Genomic DNA, 19675 nt, shown 5'->3' on the forward strand with positions numbered 1-19675 from the left:
TGTCTTTTAACACATCTATTTAATTCTATAATAGATATTATCCCATTAATTTTATTTTTCTTATTCCATTCATATGACATACACATGACAGTTAATTTTGGATTTTCTGAAATTTAGTTTTGTTCACTTTTCTTTAATTTATTGTATAGGTTTTTTAATACTCTGACTTCATTCAAGGGCAGTAATCCAAATCAAATCTTTAAGTATATATAATTAAGCTAAGTTTAAAGTATAAAAAAGTTAGTTAATAGTTAAAATCACATTTAAATAATTTTAATTACGGAAGTATTCATTTGTTGCAATTATACAGTTTAAACAAATTCACTCAAATTATTGTATAAAATATTATACTTTTGCTAACATTGATTAAAAAATTAAAAATAATTAAATTAAGATAAAATACATTAATAATTTATATAAATATTTATTGTAAAAAATTTCGTTAGCGAAATTGGAAATGTTTTATATAAAAATATTTGTCATGCATAATGCATAATTAAAAGTTGAGTTAAAAATAATTTGTATTTTTATATAATAATAATATTTTTTTAAATACTACTATTTTTGTCATGTTGTATATTTTAAAAAATATTAATATTAAAATTAAAGTTTACATAGATAAATAAATTTTTGCATATCTCAGACAACGAAAAAAAAAATCCAAGAACTAGCGCCTTTTTTTTATGCATGAACACACATTGAGAAGTATAAAGCACCGCAAAGCACACCATTTGCGTGACTCACTCTTTCTCTGTCTCTTCCTCTTCTTCTCTTCCATGGACGATTTTCTGCATCGAGTTTGCCCTAATTCTCCATTCGTACGCATCTCTTCCTCTTTCCAATGTTTTTCTTTTCTCTCTTTTCTGCAAGAAACCAACACTTGTCTCCGGCAGCCATACATTTCCGAAGTTTAATCAACCTCCACCATTTTATTTGTCATTCTGTTTTAGATTCCAATGTTTTACTATTGCATGTTTCTACCTGTGTTCGTTTCTTACTCTGTTCAAAGAAACTGCAATTCTCTACTGCATGAAGACTCTTAATATGCATTTATCGCGTTTGTTACTAAATTCTTGTTCTGTGGTTTTGAGATCATGTGATTGAACAATCATATGAATCTTTTTCTTCGTTTCAGTTGACTTCAAAATTAACTATACTTCCGTGTCACTGCCATCTGAGTGACTAACATTTCTTGAGATTGATGAATGACTCAAAATGAAAGGAATATCATAGTGTGCCTTAATGTTTATACATTAAAGATCATGAAAATTCATTGGACTCTCATCCTGACTTGCACTTTTTTTCCTGGTTTACAGATTTGGGATGGAGAGAGGTTTTCTGACTGCTTTGAAGACATATATCCTCATTCTTTTTGATATTTTAGTTTCAGCTCATTCACTGATTATATATATATATATACACACACACGCACATATGAATTGATTTTCCTTAATATCTCCTACTGTTTTAGGTTTTGCAGTTAACATAGTGACGGTTGTTATGGTCGTTGTGCCTGGATTTAGTCAGAAGATTGGTCGAGGAGTTCGAAGGTCAGATGGCCAGGTACTACCTGATCTTAGAGGTTTTTGAGAAGGCACTAGAAAACTACTAAAAAAATTATGTTAAAAATCTATAAACTGGTCTCTGTATTCTGTTTACACAACACTTACTTGCGAGCCTTCTAATCCTGTAGTGTTTCTTTGTAAGGTATTCTCTACAACTCGTGATTGTCCATAATTGTCAAACTTTGTTGAATTAAAATTGTCTGGTTCACCTGGAAAAGCTATCATTACCCCCACATATAGTTTCTGTATTCTACAGTAGTATGTACCTGAGACAAATAATGATATTCATATATTTGATGCTTTACATTGAATAAACAGATGACCTTTCAAGAAAAATTTGTCCTGGATTTTATACCAGCTGTTGGAGCATGTCTTTCAATTGTAGACATATTTTTTCAGTGGAAGAAAGAGCATAGTAGTCACTTTGTTGGATATCATAAATGGTTCTATAGCTGTTCTGAGTTGATGGTGTGGGTAAGTTTCCTGACTTTTAGATGTCAGCTACTGTGTTATGTAGAGTTTAATGCATTTGATAGCTTGTGGTGTAATTATTCAGTCGTATCTATGTGTAGATAAATATTATTTTCTTCACAAAGTGTGCCAGCAGTCATCACATTGTCTTCAATCGTGTCTTATGTTTCTGGTGGATTCCGAAAGCAATATTGGCAGTTTTATATTTGATGACAAAGATTTCATCATTGAAGGTGCTATTATTTCCTGGCTTAGTTTTTTTTAATTGGGCATGACAAGTTTACCTTTATTACTAACAATTTTTTTCGTTTTCAAATAGTTTGTAAATCAGTTAGTTACATGTGAAAGATTGACACAATTTTAATTGTAGGTTTCAATATGCATCATCGAAAGTTTAGTTGTTCTCTTGAATATCTCATTTGGCATAGCCATCAATGTGATTAGGATAAAGAGACCATCTTACAAAAGCAGGTACATACTGGCATGTGTTTCTTACATGGTCACTTTCTTTTTTCCATAAAATTAGTGATAAGGATTAGATAAAATTTTAAAAGCATATAGTAAAATTAATAATCTTTCTCTCTTGATTTGATTGTAGTAGCAGGCATAGTGCATTCATTTGATAGTATATGTGATTTAGTATAGAGATATGAAAATTACATTTTGTTTCTAGAGCACATTTAAATCTCGACTGATTCTGCTGTCACAATTTTAGTGTTTTGGAAGATCCACTTCTTTCAAATGGCGTGGACCTTGAGGAAGGTGGTTATGAAGACCTTGTAAGTTTAAGTAGTCACCAAACATAATTCTCTTCATAGACTCCTTTGCTTACTCTCAAAATAATTAGTCTCCATTTTGTATGGGATGAAGTGTAGAGTATAATTTTTGAATTTAAATACAATTTAGTTCTTGTGTGCTTTTTGAGTAGTTGGTTGGTGGAAAAGTTAAAGGGAAATGTATAACTTCTTTTTTAAGTATGGGGCTTTTGATAATTACAGAGATTCCATAATTATTTTGGAGATAATTACATGTTTGGCTTATATTTTAAAGAAAATATACTCTTTTCATGTTGTTTTATTATGTTATTTTTATTTCCAATTTGTAAGAGTGATATGTTTTTACTATTTACTTTTATTAATATTCTTTCTATGTAGGGAAATGATGGAAACTTTTGGGATTTGATGACTTTCAACTTCATAACTCCAGTAATGAATCATGGTGTGGTAAAACAATTAGACTATGATGACCTATTGCCACTACCTACTGATATGGGTCCTTCTTCCTGTCATGATGTGATTTTATCCTGCTGGCAAGCTCAACTGAGTAACAATGGTTCTAACGCATCTTTATTTAGAGCACTATGTAGTGCATATGGATGGCCATATCTCCGCCTGGGTTTATTAAAGGTATTTTTCAATAGGAAATCATGTTTTCCTCCTGCACACTGGATAAATCTATGTTGATGGAAACCAAAGCTTGTGCATTACTCTTTAGTCTTTATACGCAATATTTACACCATATGTTTAGGCTGCTATGGACTTCTGGAATCTAATTCGTCCAACCATGTAATACCCTTCTTCAACATTTTGAATTTTCATTTCCAACATGGGATTCTGACTTTTTCCGTGGAGATGGAAGTTCTAGCATTTTTTTTATCTTGAGATGAAAGGAAATTTAATCCCTGTTCTGTAGCTCAGAAGTTTATGTCTACAGAAGATGCCTTTTGTTTTGTACTATACATTGAATTCAGTAACAACCAATGGTTCAAGGGCTATCATCAAAATAGTGATAGGTTCCTAACTATTGTTGTGATAGATAACTGATTGTTTATGTGCCTAGAAATTTCGGTTGGTGCCACTGGAAAATATATTGATAGTATGACAGCTTGGATGTCATAACATGTTTTACTTGTACCTAGACATCTTTATTAGAAGAATACGATCCTTATCAATTTCTAAATAAGTAGAGAATGTTTCATAGTTTGTATATAGCATCCCATGGCCAAAGGTAATTGATACCTTTACATGACTCTGAATTGTTTATCATGTCAATTTAAAAATAAGATCACTTAAGTAGGATTACCTGGATTATTACATAATTTTAATGGGATTGACACCTGACACTTGGCATATATACTTATTAGTTACAAGGGACAAAACAGGATGTTTCCATATGATAATGAGTCTTTATCATGTCCTTCTATTTTGTATTTGGTGTCTTTTATTTCATAAATAAACCAAAATTTAATCTGACTATGCTTTATTTTATCTTGTTTCAATTTATTTATGCATCTACAACTTCCAGGTGATTAATGATTGTATTGGTTTTGCGGGACCATTGCTTCTCAATAAGCTGATCCAGTTTCTTCAACAAGGTATTACAAGGAGTAATAGTTTGTGTTTCTCCACTATTGATTATTAAAATTTTGACTTGTACCGAAGCTTTAGTTATCCTCTTATTTGATAAGCTTCTTCATTACTTTATTCCTTTTATGCACTATACTTTTATTTCACATTCCTTGATGCATAACTTTATACATCAGTTGAAAACATTGCAAACATTTACATGTCAAATATATTAACATAAACATGGTTATGGTGATGGTTATGTCATTCCTTTTTTTTTCCTTAAATAATTTTCTTCTATCTGCATATCCATCAACTGCAACAAGAAAACTTCATAAAAATTTGGTTCCATTTTGTTATTTCTTCCAGGTTCAGCGAATTTGGATGGGTATTTACTTGCATTATCCTTGGGGCTCACCTCTATAATTAAGTAAGTTTAACTCTTGTAGTTATATAGTTTATTATATTATAATTCACCCATATGTTTTTCCTGTATAATAAGTTTAAGGTTCAGGTGATGATTGTCCAAACTTAATAAGCTCGATTTAAGCCATTCTTCTTTTCTTATTGTGTGTTATTGTTAGAAAGTTATCTTGATTGTGGTCATCCCTAACATGCCTTAGTCTTGCCCCTTTGGATGTTTTCTTATTTGTAGCCTTAAGATGGTGTTTAATCTCATATCAACTAGGGATATGACTTAATTAAAACTTACAAAGCTTAGGCAATCCTCATCTTACACAATATGAAATGAAACTGTATAGAATAACTCCTCGCCATTATTCAACCATAGTTGATTAGATAAAATGGCAATTCAATTGTGTAAATAAGATTAAATTCACAAAGTTAGAATTGAGAACCCAATAGAAAAAAAATCATTATCTTCTTTTTCAACAGAAAAAGAAATTGTATCAATGTGTTCGAGATATAAAACCATCCACAGGCCTCCACATAAACAACTTAAGCTTCTAGAGTAGTGTAGGTAAGAGAAGAATGCAACTTGAGGGAGGGGAAAAGTTAACCTTCTAACATATAAAAAAAGAAACAAAAAGTCAATGTTTCTAAAATTGAAACAATTCTGTCCAATCTGTCTGCAAATCAGAAATTGTAATCCTCTTAAAGCAACTATGTGCAGAACGGCAAAGAGAAAGGTTTCTCTCAGTGAACCTTTAGTCATGTCTTTATTGCATTTTCTTTGTATCCAGCAACATTTTTATGTTGCATTCTGTTGGACTTTGAGCAATGAATATTTAAATGTATGGGTTAGCATAACTTTGATGTTTTTTGGCTTTATTTACCAGTAACTAACAATTAGTGAGAAGTGTCCTTCTGGTCTAGATCCTTTTTAGATACACAATATACTTTTCATCTTTCCAAACTGAAGCTGAAGCCGCGATCTAGTATCATGACTCTAATCTATGAGAAGGTATGCAATTCTTTTATTTTATTTGTTTGTGAATGCTGAAATTATAGTTTTTCGTAATAATAAAATGCACATACTCTTTTTATATACTCTCCTAGTGTTGTTACTGATGCATGCATGGCTTTTGACAGTGTGGCTCATGATTATGCTTTGGTACTAAAATATAGACATTGTTTCATGTGTTTGAAGTGTCTACGTTTGAACTTAGCAGAGCGTTCAAAATTTACAAATGGAGAAATTCAGACATTTATGTCAGTAGATGCTGACCGAACTGTGAACTTGTGTAATAATTTCCATGATATGTGGAGGTATTCCCTTTTTAATTTAAACTTCTTAATGCTAATACATTTTACCAATATTGTTTTTCTGTTCTCTTTAAATATCTGTACCCAACAGACTTATCAATTGTAAAAGATACTTATTTTGTCTTACTATGAATGAAATTCACAGGTATTCAATGAAGTTGCCGTGAGTTATTTATTCTATGGGTTAAAGATATGATATGTGTATAAGCTACTTTAGTGTTTCACTGAACCTGCTGAGGTTTAGCTGTATGGGATAATATTGGGTTTTACATCAGATATATTTGATAGAATTTATGCTAACCTGAAAACATCTTCTGTAGCTTACATTTGATATGAAGTCATTCCTGTTAATAATTAATGATGTAATTTGTGTAGATCTTAAGCATTTTTGTTTTGTTTCAGCCTGCCTCTACAAATTGGAGTGGCTCTGTATCTTTTGTATACTCAAGTCAAATTTGCATTTGTATCTGGATTAGCAATAACTATTTTATTGATACCAGGTAGAAATATCACTTAGAATTTTGTGTGTGACAATAAGCCGCACTTGTTACATTACAACCCATGTTTAATCCTCTTTCACCTGCTTGAGTTCATCATGGCGAATATCAGTTGGAATGAATTTGCATATAAGTTTGTATCTATAAATAGATTTGTTTCTTAAATCCAAACAGTAATTTTTTCTTAAATATTATCAATAACTGAATTTAGAGAGAAGTTTTTATTTTATACTGTATCAATAACATTTGATTTAAGTTGTACTCTCAGGGATGTTTGTCTGCTATCTGTTTTGATTTAACTTGTATCTTAGGGCATATCTCATACGAGTTTTAAGGTATAAAAATATTGTTTTTATTTTGAATAAACTGTTTCTTTTATACGAAACAAGTCTTAAGGTGAAGAAATTGGTTGTGCTACGCATATTATCTCCAATGGGGGATTTCTTGAAGAAATAGTTTCTTCATCCTAAGAATTTTGAACAAAAAGCCTGTTGGAGACCCTCTTAGAAGTCAGATGCTTTTTATTTTGGATCATTTTTAAGAAATATTTACTTGACCTTGAAGTTCATTAATCTATTTAAAAAATTAATATTTGTTTTATTACTCAATTTTAATCTTCAGTGAATAAATGGATAGCGCAATTGATTGCAAGGGCTACTGAGCAGATGATGAAGGAGAAAGATGAAAGGTAACCATAAATAAATTGATTAATTTGGTAGAAAGTTTCCAAAGATAAGTCATACTTTGACTTTCATATTTCCATTAATTCATTTGGTCAGCTCCCTCCTCAAAAATTGCAAGTTGTGTTATTACAATTTGTGTTGCTTTTCCAATTATATTATACATGTCAATATAATTTTTCCATCAACGATATTCTTACAGAGGACACACAGCGCATTGCATGTTGCTTAAAATTCTCTTAACTCCTGAAGTTGTGACACAATGTTAAAAGAGTAATTTAAGTTACAGTCACATGTCTCTGATGGACATGTAATGTAATAATTTGCAACACATACGCTGCTATGCATAAATACTAACATTTGTGCAATCATTTCTTTTGCTTTGGAGTTTGAAGAGGTTATCTAGTTATCAGTGAATGGTCGGAGTTCCTAGAAAGTAAAGTCTTGGCTTGGCTGAGAAGCAATTTTTACTCTTAAGAATATAATTCATTTTTCTTCCAGCAGTTACTTATCTTGAGAATTCCCGTTCTCATCTTCTGCCCCTTAAGATTAACAGCTTATTATTCTTTGCCTGATTTTCTCATTTTACTGAAACGATGGATGAATATGAATGAAATCTGTTCATGCATATTTGCAATACTAAAATTTATGATTTTCTTATAGGATTCGTAAGACAGGAGAACTTTTGACGTATATTCGCACTTTGAAGATGTATGGATGGGAACTTCTTTTTTCTAGTTGGTTGATGAATACAAGATCTTTGGAAGTCAAACACTTAGCTGTAAGAATTTATATTCTGATTTTATCTATTTATGGATAAAACGGTAAAAAATTTCCTGAAATCCACTAAGGTAGTATTGAAGAATGGCAAAAGGAAATTGTTTGCCTTCTGTCTTATTTAATTTTTATCATCATGTCTCATCCATTTTTTATAGACTCGAAAGTACCTGGATGCATGGTGTGTTTTCTTTTGGGCTTCAACACCAACGCTCTTTTCTCTTTTCACATTTGGACTTTATGCATTGATGGGACATCAACTTGATGCTGCAATGGTATATTCAAATTTATTTCACCTAATCTTACTGACAAGTTTTTCTTCTTTATTTTGCATTTAATTATTTTCTGTCATTGTTAAGAAATCTAATGCAGTAGAAAACCTCTATTGCAGGTTTTCACTTGTCTTGCTTTGTTCAACACCCTTATTTCTCCACTAAATTCATTCCCTTGGGTAATTAATGGATTGATTGATGTGAGTCTTCCATATTCCATAGTTTTTTATGAACTGAGTTTATTTGTACATGCATTAGGATGAATTGTTTCTGTTAATATAACTGCAGGCCATCATATCTTCCAGACGGTTGAGTAGGTTTCTCGCGTGTCCTGAACATAAAGTTGAAGTGGGAGACACGAGTTCATTCCTAAGTGAAAAGCTTGATTCTGTACAAGGTTTGGGTGTATTTATCCAAGATGCATGTTGTACTTGGTCAAGCAGTGAGGAACAAACATTAAATTTGGTGTTGAATCATGTGACTCTAAGTGTGTCCCAGGGTTCCTTTGTTGCAGTTATTGGCGAGGTCAGATCCTTGTTTGAATTTTATCAAGATGTCTTTAGCAAATAAAATCAAATAATCTTGTATGGTAAAGTAATTTCACGGGATATGCACATCCATCATATTTTGGCATCACAACTAAAGAAAAATAGATGCTTGAGATCATTAGTTCAAAATATATAATGTATGTCATGATTCCATTCACTCAGTCTTCTGTATCTGTCAAGATCACTAGCATTTCAATATTCACAATTCAAATTGATATATGAACCTACTTCTAATATGTGAAGCACAACTTAGTTATATCTATTATTACTTCACCAACTGCGTGTATTCAGGTTGGTTCAGGTAAATCATCCCTGTTATATTCAATTCTTGGAGAAATGCAGCTTGTTCGTGGCTCTATTTATTCCAATGAATCCATTGCTTATGTACCTCAGGTTTGTATATGATAATTGATATGCTTAGTCTCTAGTGAAATTTCTTAGCTCTTTGTTTCCTCAAAGTCTCACACAGCAGGTCCCTTGGATTTTATCTGGAACGGTGCGGGACAACATATTATTTGGGAAAAGCTATGATCCTGAAAGGTATAATGCCTTCAACTTTAGGAGTTTTTTATACCTCATAATTTTAATCTAGACCTTTTTCTTCTGCTCAGTGTGACCTTGACCTTTGCAGACATTTTTTGAACCGAACCAAAAGAACTAATGCTCTTTACAGGTATACTGATACACTGAAGGCATGTGCATTAGATGTTGATGTCTCATTGATGATTGGAGGTGACATGGCTTATATTGGAGAGAAAGGAGTCAACTTATCGGGTGGACAGAGAGCACGTCTTGCTTTGGCAAGGTGCTATCTTCCAATTCTCTTTTTATTATAAGTATATTTGGGGGGTTTTATGCCTTGATTATTTTTATAAAAAGGCTGTTCTAAATTCTAATACTGTTCAATTAGCAGGGCATTGTATCATGACTCAGCTGTTGTTATGCTTGATGATGTCCTGAGTGCAGTAGATGTACAAGTTGCTCAATGTATCTTATACAAGGCCATTCTAGGTCCCCTTATGCAGAGAAAAACTCGATTGCTCTGTACCCATAACATTCAGGTTATTGTGACTCTTCAAAACTATTATTTATGATCATAATTACATTGGTTGTTTTGTCAAGTATTTCGATTAAATTCAGATGAACATGATATTTTCTCTGATATTTTTCAGAAGATATGTATTGTATATTTGGTATTTCTATAAAATGTATACTTATATAAGGATTAACTTATTGATGCATCTCAATTTATGTACAGGCAATATCTTCTGCTGATAAGATTGTTGTAATGGAGAAGGGACACATAAAGTGGATGGGAAATTCACATGACTTTCCAATTAATTCATTTACAGAATTCTCTCCGTTGAATGAAATTGATTCAGCTTTACAGAATCATAGACAATCTTGCAGCCCAAATCTTTCTTCCAAATCCAAGGAGCAGTCTCTTCTTGATACAGGTATTGTGCATGATCTGGAGGGAGCACAGGAGATAGTTGAAGTTGAGTTGAGGAAAGAGGGAAAAGTTGAGATTGGAGTGTATAAGTAAGTACAAACATAAACGTCTCTGATAGATATGTATGGGTATTGTCAGTTTGTAGATAGGATTTTGTGATCTTCAATAGTTGATTAACAATTTAGTGCCTTTTGAAGGAATTATGCTGTCTTCACTGGCTGGTTCATGACAGTCATTATATGCCTATCAGCTATTCTGATGCAAGCTTCTCGTAATGGAAATGATTTATGGCTTTCATATTGGGTTGATACAACAGCAGAAGGCAGTCAGACAAGATATTCCATCTCCTTCTATCTGGTAAGGGGATGAGCAGCAGTGATAGTTTGCATAGTACATTTTTCTTTCTGGACATGACTTATGGACAACTAAATATTTTATGGCACAACAAATATTTCGTGGACAATTAAATATGTCTTGTGCAAAACGAAATACTTATAGTTCAATTATTTTTCTTAATTATAATAGTTCTAAGTAATGCAAAGGAGTTTTTTATTGGAAACTTCAGTTTAAAGAGTTTGAATCTATTGAAAAGAAAGAACGAATTCCTCACTTTCACCCCTATAAACATCATGCTGGAGAATGGAGTTAAGTGAAGCTTGTAATTCCAGATAATTTCAGTATTAAACATTATTTGAAATTCTTGGTTCACTATTTTAAAACCATTTGTAGTACGTTAAAATTACCTGACTATTTTACCTACCACTCTATGAGCTACTATTGAATGTAACTTTCTAATTTGTTTGAGATGATAATTAATGGTGCAGGCTATACTATGTCTCTTTTGTATTATTAATTCCCTTTTCACATTGGTGAGGGCATTCTCTTTTGCATTTGGTGGATTACAAGCTGCAACTAAGGTACACAATAAATTGCTCAACAGGCTTATGAATGCACCTGTCCAATTCTTTGATCAGACCCCTGGTGGGAGAATACTGAACAGGTTAGAATAAGATGTCTTCAGGGAATAGCAGATAATGATAATATAAATTTATGTTTCACGATTTATTATGTTTTGTGCAGGTTATCTTCAGATCTTTATACCATTGATGATTCACTTCCATTCATTCTGAACATTCTCCTAGCTAATTTCGTAGGCTTGTTGGGTATTACAATAATTTTGTGTTACGTACAGGTACATTGATTTTCTTGGTTTGTCATATGTACTATGGAACTACCAAGATTTGTGTTAATGTTCCCCATGATCTGTTTTTATCTTTCGATTTTATGTAGGTCTTCTTCTTACTCTTGCTATTACCATTTTGGTATATCTACAGTAGACTTCAGGTATTATTTTTTCTTGTTGACACTCTTATTTAAGCTCTCCTTTGTAAGTTCCTAAAACTATTAGGATTATTTGTTATTAAATTGTATGAATTTGGAAACCCGCATAATTATGGAATATAAAATAAGGGTATAATACTACAAATAAATTATTTCAGTATTTTTGAGTTTCAAACGTTTAAAACCATAATCACTTCTTTGACTTGGTATAATAGACAATCAAAATCAACTGATCTATGCAGTGGCTTCAGTTCTTCTACAGGTCAACATCAAGAGAATTACGAAGACTGGATAGTGTTTCTCGTTCTCCAATATACTCATCTTTCACTGAAACACTTGATGGATCATCAACTATTAGGGCGTTTAAATCTGAGGTAAATATGTAATTTTAAAGTAATGATCTTAAATAGAACTTTGTATCATGTTGAAGAACTTTACTGAACAAGGGTACTTAAGATATAACATGCACATCACATCAATAAGATCCGAGGACGATAAAATAGCTATTTGTTTAAAATCTTTTCTTGTCATGTATAGTAATGATATGGAGTGAACCTGGCTATTGTAGTTTTCAGTGTTGGCGAAGACCAGTTTACCATGTGAAATTTCTTACAAAAAGATATTTATACTGTTAAGTAAAGATTTAGATGTGGCTTGAAACTAATTGTTTTACCTTTATGTTGCGTAATTAAGAGATAATTATTCCATAATTAGTACATATTCAGTTTTCTATTTATTAGGACATATTTAATATCTTTTGGTGATTTGATTAGTATAACTTTAATTATCTATTATTTCTTTTCTTAAGTAGATTGTAAATAGTCTATAAATTTAGATTGTAATCACATTTAGAAATACATTCAATATTTTTCCTTCACCTTGGTTACTTGGAAATACCTACCATTGTCAACTGAACTACCTTATGAGGTGCTTATTATTTGTTTGGTTTCTTTAATTAGTTGTGGTGCCTTTTGCGATACTTTTTTTTGTTGAAAATCTTACATTGACTAAAGATAAAACCAAATTGTAATGTATAAGTGGGTGAAACTTCATGTTACAAGCTGGTTTTATAGGGTTGAATTCTTGATTTTCAATGTACTTTAAAGTGTTTTTTTTTCTTTGGTCTTCTACATGAATTAGTTGTTTGTCTTATGTACCGAGAAAAATTATACTAGCCATGTGAGTTGGCGCAACTAATAACTATAATACAATGATCATTTTTACCAGGACTTTTTCTTTACCAAATTCACTGAACATATAACGTTGTATCAGAAGACTTCCTACACAGAGATAGTGGCAAGTTTGTGGCTTTCCTTGCGTCTCCAGGTAGTCTTTGAGTCAATTATATTTATTGACATTTCAAGATGAGAAAATACAGCAATTCACCTTAAACTTTACATTTTACAAGATTTCTACGTGCAAAAATAAAGTACATCCATCGGTTAAATTTGAATATGTATTAAATCTGGAGTATTAGTTGTTGCTAATAATTACTTTCTTCCAGTTATTAGGTGCATTTATCATCTCCTTCATAGCTGTGATGGCTGTTATTGGATCTCATGGCAGTCTGCCCATCAACTTTGGTACCCCAGGACTGGTTTGTTTGCTATCCTTTTATTAAATCTCTGATTTGATCAACAGATTTTGTACATTGAACTTTTTTTTCCACAGGTAGGATTGGCCCTCTCATATGCAGCTCCAATTGTGTCCTTATTGGGGAGTTTTTTATCAAGCTTCACTGAAACAGAAAAGGAAATGGTTTCAGTTGAAAGAACTCTTCAAGTATGAATAAGACTTATTTCCCTTAGTTGAAACATGTTTAGACACATATACGCTGATGCCTAATATTCGTTTAATGTTTTCTAGTACATGGACATTCCTCAAGAAGAACAAACTGGATGCCTATACTTGAATCCAGATTGGCCAAATCAAGGATTTATCGAATTCCAGTGTGTTACTTTGAAATATATACCATCTTTGCCAGCTGCACTCTGCAATCTTAGTTTTAGAATTGCTGGAGGGACACAAGTCCGTGAACTACTTTTGAATTTGCACTGAAGTTTTCTTAGGTTTAACACACCCATTACGTTTAATACTAATTGCGTGAAATGTATTCAGGTTGGAATAATTGGAAGAACAGGTGCTGGAAAGTCCAGTGTGTTAAATGCTCTTTTCCGTCTTACTCCAATATGTACAGGCTCTATCTCAATTGATGGCGTGGATATTAAAAATATTCCGGTCAGAGAACTACGTACACATTTGGCCATTGTTCCTCAGAGTCCATTTTTGTTCGAAGGATCATTAAGGTACTTCATTTGGATTTTTTCACTTAAAATACTTCTGATGCAACCTCTGATTTAGCTCCTTCTAGATGATAATGTTCTTACATTCTTTTCAAGAAGAAACTGTATTAGCATTTACTCTGACTGCACCTACACTTCATCTCTACATAACACTCTGTATTCTCAATGTTCTAGGGATAACCTAGATCCTTTCAAAATGAATGATGACTTAAAAATTTGGAATGCATTGGAAAAGTGCCATGTGAAAGAGGAAGTAGAAATAGCTGGAGGGCTGGACCTTCTTGTAAAGGAAGGAGGGATGCCATTTTCAGTTGGCCAGCGACAACTTCTTTGCCTCGCACGTGCACTTTTGAAATCTTCCAAGGTAAGAATCATGATTAAGGAATTTTGGTCTTTGACTTTTTTTATTTCTTGTTAACAAACAACTTTAATATACGACTAAATTATAAAAAATAGAAAATAAGTGAATGTAAATTTCACATACTAATTTTATAAAATTGAATTAAACTTAAAATTTACTTTTTAAAATGTTATTATAGTCTATTTTAATAAGATTTATTGGTTTATGAATCAATTTTGAAATTCACTCAAGTAAGTTTTCAATATGTATTAAAAAAAATGTTTCTGGAGAAAATATGACATGCCACTTCCAAATCTTAGTGAGAGGTTCCTCTTGCCCTTTTAGGTTCTCTGTTTGGATGAATGCACAGCCAATGTAGACATTCAAACTGCTTCACTGCTGCAAACTACCATATCTGGAGAATGCAAAGGAATGACAGTCCTCACAATTGCTCACCGGATTTCAACTGTTGTAAATATGGACAACATTCTGATTCTTGACCACGGGAAACTGGTATGCTTTATTCATGTAATTTGGTGTCATTATTAGAAAAGAATGAGGCAAGATGAAATAACATGAGCTTTCCTCCCTCGTCCGCGTAGGTTGAACAGGGTAACCCACAGGTTCTTCTGAAAGACGACAGCTCGATATTTTCTAGTTTTGTTAGAGCTTCAGCAATGTAGCCATGGAATCCTTTCTGTGATGGTATGCCTACTGTAAAATATCAAATCCAAACTTTCAATTGCCTAGATCAATGCAACTGCAAAACATGTTCTCGACTTTTCATCTAAGTTAGTAGAACTACTTTTAGCCAACAACAGGTGAGGTGACAGCATAACATTCAAGGCTTCTTCTTCCTGCACCCCTATGTTTTTCTTCCTGCACTCCCACAATTTTCTAAATTCCGAAACTGGCCTTGACCTTTTATATGAAAAAGGGCATCGTGGTTACTGGAAATAGGGATATGGGAGTGTGCTACGGATTCATCAATTCAGAACTGAATCATTTTTTTTTGGATGAGGGTGTGTTCCGGAAGCAATTTTTACATAATTATTGATTTCCAAATTGCTGAATTCGAAAGTCTAATTCTGTTACGGATTGGTGGATCAGAATGTTTTTTTTTTTAATTATGGATTTCTGAATCTGGAATGCACATTTCTGTTATGGATTTGTGGATCCAGAATGCTTTTTTTGAATGATGGATTTTTGAATGTGAAATGCATATTTTAAATTATGGATTGGTGATCCGAAATTTTACCAGAAATGCTAATCCGAAGTTTTTTCGGATTCCATAATCATAATAAAAAAAAATACAGTTCAAATGCATTTTAGGGTTTCTAAAAAGTAATAGGGACAGTTTGGTCTTTGCATAACATTGTGGGGTGTAGGAAGAAAAATGTAGGGGTACAGGAGGAAACTGCCAACTTTCAATTGCTAACTTAAATCCTTTTATTTACCTGCTTCTGTTCCAATTTATAAAAGTATAACAAATTATGCTATCATTCCAAAATTATCCTTACATTAATGTCTCAAAAATACATTTCTTAATAAATCTAGGGTACATAAATAATTTTGCAAGGAACTAGTTCGAAAATATGTTTTTATAAATAAAATTAAACAAATTTAGTTTTTTTTTTTATAAATGGGAACAGATGTAAACGAACCTGAGATTGGGCACTCAATGATTATTTAGAAACACACCTATACTACTAGTAATAGGTATTTTTTTCGGACACACTCTTTCTCTAATCTTATTATGAATTATTATTTCCTTGATTAAAAAATAAATAAGATAATTCATTTTCTATATAGAATGACACGATCTCAATAAATAAAATGGTTACACGTACCATTGAATATAGCTTTAGATTTAGTCTAAGACCTAATCTTATAGGTCATTGATTAAAGTCATTAATTTTATACTATATTGACTTTATGAATGAACTTTAGAAATACTTCATTCTATTGAAATTGATCAATTCAAGTCTAACAAATTATATTATGTTAATTTAATAAATTCAATTTTATGTTTTTTAGTCATTAATGAACTGCTGTACAAAGACTTTACCGTTAGTGGGAAATGAACTTTTTCTTTTGTCCTAGAAGAGACCCTGATATTTCATATTTCATATACGACTTTTCATTCTAATAAGTCTTGAACGGGATTCTGAACTTGAGAATTAAATTGGTGGCAATGTCTTTAATGCAACGAATTATGAGTGGAAAAGAGTTAAATATGATGCGGCCTAAAAGAAGCAAAGTTGGTTTGATTAATGCCATTTTGGAAATGCTTGGATCTAATGTCACATTGTTATGGAAAACTAGCTTGGATAATGTTAACCTTTATGAGATAATTATTGTTCTATATAGTCTTGGATAATGTTGATCTTTACATAATTGTTACACTTATTTATAGTATTTAATTAATGTTAATATACACTTTAATTAATTAATATATTTACCTCCATGAATTGGTAGTAGATACCAATCATTCCGGGAGCATTCGACTCCTAGAAGTACTGTAACTATGCAACCATCATTGCCTCTGTACAAGAGCATTCAATATCTACATTCTCTTCCGCGAAGGAAACTGGTGTGCAGATTTCATGGTTACACTGAGATCAAATGGCCTCCTTTAGGAGTATCCTCCTTGCTGTTAGCAAGTCTCATGGGCATAGATTTTATTTCAAACTATCTAACTTAAACCTTTATTTTCTTGTTTCCGTTTGTAACTTGATAAAATTGTATTATTTTGCTCATAATTTTCTTGCTTTAAAGAATTTGTAATTTATTTATTTAACTTTTAAATATTCTTGGTATCATTTTTTTTAAGGAAATGAAAGTAAATGGGTACTGTCTAGGCTGGCAAAACCCATTAATAAATATTAGATGCAAAGAGAAAATGTTCAATTAGATCTTAAGCTTAATAAAAAATACTATAAATAGGTGATTAACCCAAGAGTTAAATATAGTGAATTTTATATAATAATTAACTAAAATATGATTTTATCATCGGAACTTCTTTTAAGTGTACACCTACTCGAGAACAACTACTAAGACCATAGATCGAGAGTTCCAGTTAATTTAGTTTAGTAAATAAGAATTCATAAATTATATTCAAACCCAAATCAAGTAAGCACTGTAACTGAAAAGTCTAAATAGAATATCAAAAAACTTATAGGTCAAAAAAGAAGAAGATAAGCTGATAGGTAAAAAAAAAAAGAAGATTGTTTGTAGATCTATAATAACAAATATAGTCTAAAACATATTTTTAAGGTAAATTCTCTTTTTGCACTTCATTTTATATCAATAAATTCTTAAGTTTTTTTTTCAAAGTAAATATTTTCTATGCGTGCAAAATATATAACATTAGATAAAGAGAGTACTAGTAAATTATATTATTAGATTATATTATTATTATAATAAGCATATAAGTAAATATATTATAATAATTTAAGACGAATTCCAAATAGAAATAATTAAAGGTATTATTAGAGGCGACAAGGAGGTGAATGCGTTTTGTTAGTTTGATTCATTGAGGGATTATGATATGACAGGCCGGTGGAGTTAGTGTGCACACACTCACTCACTTGGTGGACCTAACACCCCGTCTCTCATGCTAAATTGCGCACAAACTCATAATGCCCATCATTTTTTATATCCACCGCAAATTAAAAACCCATTAATTAAAAATTCTTTATTTAATATTTTCAAATATACATTCAACTTTTCCCCCTCCACCATTTAATAATATATATATATATATAAAAGTTGAGTTAATAGTTTGTTTTGAAGTTAATTGTGTTATATTTACTGTGAAGACTATTATTTTTTTATTATTTATAGTAGGGGACCATTGTTAAAATGTGAAAAAGTTAAATTTATAATTTTTTATATTTTTATTAAATTGAATGTATGCCTTGATAAAATTGTTAACTTATGATTTATTTATAATGAACAATTTTGTTTATATAATAGTCTTTCATTTAGTCCTTCATGTGATATCAGATGATTATTGTTACTTGATATGTCGATGATATCAGATGATTATTGTTACTTGATATGTCGATATGTATTACAGATGATGATTGTTACTTAATATGTCGATATGTATTATAAATGATTATTGTTACTTGGTATGTCGGTATAACTATGGTGTCAAGTTTTATAACGATGTCTTCTACTATATTTCTTAAAAAAAAATTTGAAATTGTGAAGTGTAATAATGAGGGATTACTAATGGCTTAATAGGAGACTTCTATGAACCACTTTTAAACATTTTCTTCACCTTCACCAACTGTCCCCTCTCTCTCTCATTTATTTATTATGTGCATAGAGAAGAAAAGTGAACACAACACAACAACCACAGATAAACAGTTAGAGAAATTGGTGTGAAATAGAGCCAAAATTCAGAATTGCTTACTCTCTCTGCCATGGCTGGTCTTCAAAGATCTGCAGTTTCCTTCAGGAGGCAGGGTTCTTCCGGCTTCGTTTGGGACGATAAGTTCTTATCAGAGGAATTCAACAAACTCAATAACCAACACCAAAACAACGACGCCGATCATACTAAAGACCTTCAACTTCAACCGGCGCCGCCTCTCCAGAGAACCCGCACCAGCGGCGGAGCTCGCGCCTACCGCACCGGAAAAGTATCGCCGGCGATCGAGCCTCCGTCTCCCAGACTCTCTGCATGCGGCTTCTGCGCCGCGTTCGGAAAAACACCGCCGCGGGACCACAGCAAGCCGCAACGGACTATGGCCGCGAAGCATCGAGCGAGGTAGACGACGGAGGGTGGAGGTTGTTGCAGGCGACGGAGAAAGAATATTCCGGCGAGGTTTCTACTCTTTGGTTTTATGATGTAATGTTTTCACTTTTAGGTTGGTAGTGTAGGGCCGGTTGAGTTGAATTTATATTAAATTAAGGACATAATCATCACCTCACTACTCTATTACTTCTCTTTTCTTAATTTCAACTCTCTCCTCCATTTTTTCTATCATAATGTTTTGCTTTTTTAACACTCTTTCAACCTCAAATTGATAATATATTTATCCTAGGGAATTACTGTATTTTTGAGATATTATTATTTTAGAGATTAATATTTTATCATAATTTTGTTCTTAAAATCCGTTTTTATAAATTAAAAAGGAAAAATGTATTTAAATTATCCTTAAATGTTAGAGATCGCACATCGACTAGAAATGAGAATATTTTATTGTATATAAGTGGGTGCAAACCTCATCCCATGAGCTAGTTTTATAGGATTGAGTTAAGCTTAAAGTTTACTTCGTAATATGATATCAGAACTATTTCGAATTTATCCTAATGAGTGTTTGTGTTGGATTCTGCACCCTATTAACC

General features: G+C 32.0%; 1 protein-coding gene and 1 non-coding gene across 7 annotated transcripts; both read left to right on the forward strand.

Annotated features, from left to right (window-relative positions):
* Positions 1 to 648: 648 nt before the first annotated feature.
* On the forward strand, positions 649 to 17194 carry ABCC13 (multidrug resistance-associated protein 11). Of its 6 annotated transcripts, none has more exons than XM_068644806.2 (37): positions 682 to 818; positions 1317 to 1357; positions 1464 to 1563; positions 1884 to 2039; positions 2138 to 2269; positions 2407 to 2507; positions 2752 to 2815; positions 3191 to 3442; positions 4341 to 4410; positions 4751 to 4811; positions 5717 to 5804; positions 5991 to 6109; positions 6509 to 6606; positions 7225 to 7291; positions 7947 to 8064; positions 8219 to 8335; positions 8452 to 8532; positions 8621 to 8857; positions 9172 to 9273; positions 9353 to 9420; positions 9554 to 9685; positions 9794 to 9941; positions 10139 to 10422; positions 10531 to 10690; positions 11158 to 11333; positions 11414 to 11525; positions 11624 to 11677; positions 11926 to 12048; positions 12902 to 13000; positions 13179 to 13271; positions 13346 to 13456; positions 13541 to 13702; positions 13793 to 13980; positions 14152 to 14341; positions 14663 to 14830; positions 14920 to 15022; positions 16796 to 17194. In XM_068644806.2, the coding sequence occupies exons 1-36, from the start codon at positions 684 to 686 to the stop codon at positions 14998 to 15000; spliced, it is 4488 nt and encodes a 1495-aa protein (XP_068500907.2). In that variant the 5' UTR covers positions 682 to 683; the 3' UTR covers positions 15001 to 15022; positions 16796 to 17194. The 6 variants fall into 6 exon arrangements, 5 of the variants coding, with proteins under 5 accessions (XP_068500904.2, XP_068500907.2, XP_068500906.2 ...); XM_068644805.2 differs by having other exon boundaries at positions 16799 to 17194; XM_068644803.2 differs by lacking the exon at positions 16796 to 17194 and having other exon boundaries at positions 649 to 818; positions 14920 to 15334.
* Positions 17195 to 18581: 1387 nt separating this feature from the next.
* Positions 18582 to 19283, forward strand: LOC137834437 (MAPK kinase substrate protein At1g80180). Its single transcript, XR_016521139.1, has one exon. It is a non-coding gene; the product is annotated as an MAPK kinase substrate protein At1g80180 (transcript).
* The last annotated feature ends 392 nt before the right edge of the window (positions 19284 to 19675 follow it).

The sequence above is a fragment of the Phaseolus vulgaris genome, chromosome 5 (assembly GCF_051622355.1).
Source record: "Phaseolus vulgaris cultivar YP4 chromosome 5, ASM5162235v1, whole genome shotgun sequence".
Lineage (NCBI taxonomy): Eukaryota > Viridiplantae > Streptophyta > Magnoliopsida > Fabales > Fabaceae > Phaseolus > Phaseolus vulgaris.

Excerpts from the sequence above, each read along its gene's own strand:
- ABCC13 (XM_068644803.2), top strand. The coding sequence starts at position 684 with ATGCATGAACACACATTGAGAAGTATAAAGCACCGCAAAGCACACCAT. Across the intron at positions 7,292-7,946 it reads ATGAAGGAGAAAGATGAAAG|GATTCGTAAGACAGGAGAAC; the intron begins GTAACCATAAAT and ends ATTTTCTTATAG. Across the intron at positions 14,342-14,662 it reads CACTTTTGAAATCTTCCAAG|GTTCTCTGTTTGGATGAATG; the intron begins GTAAGAATCATG and ends TTGCCCTTTTAG.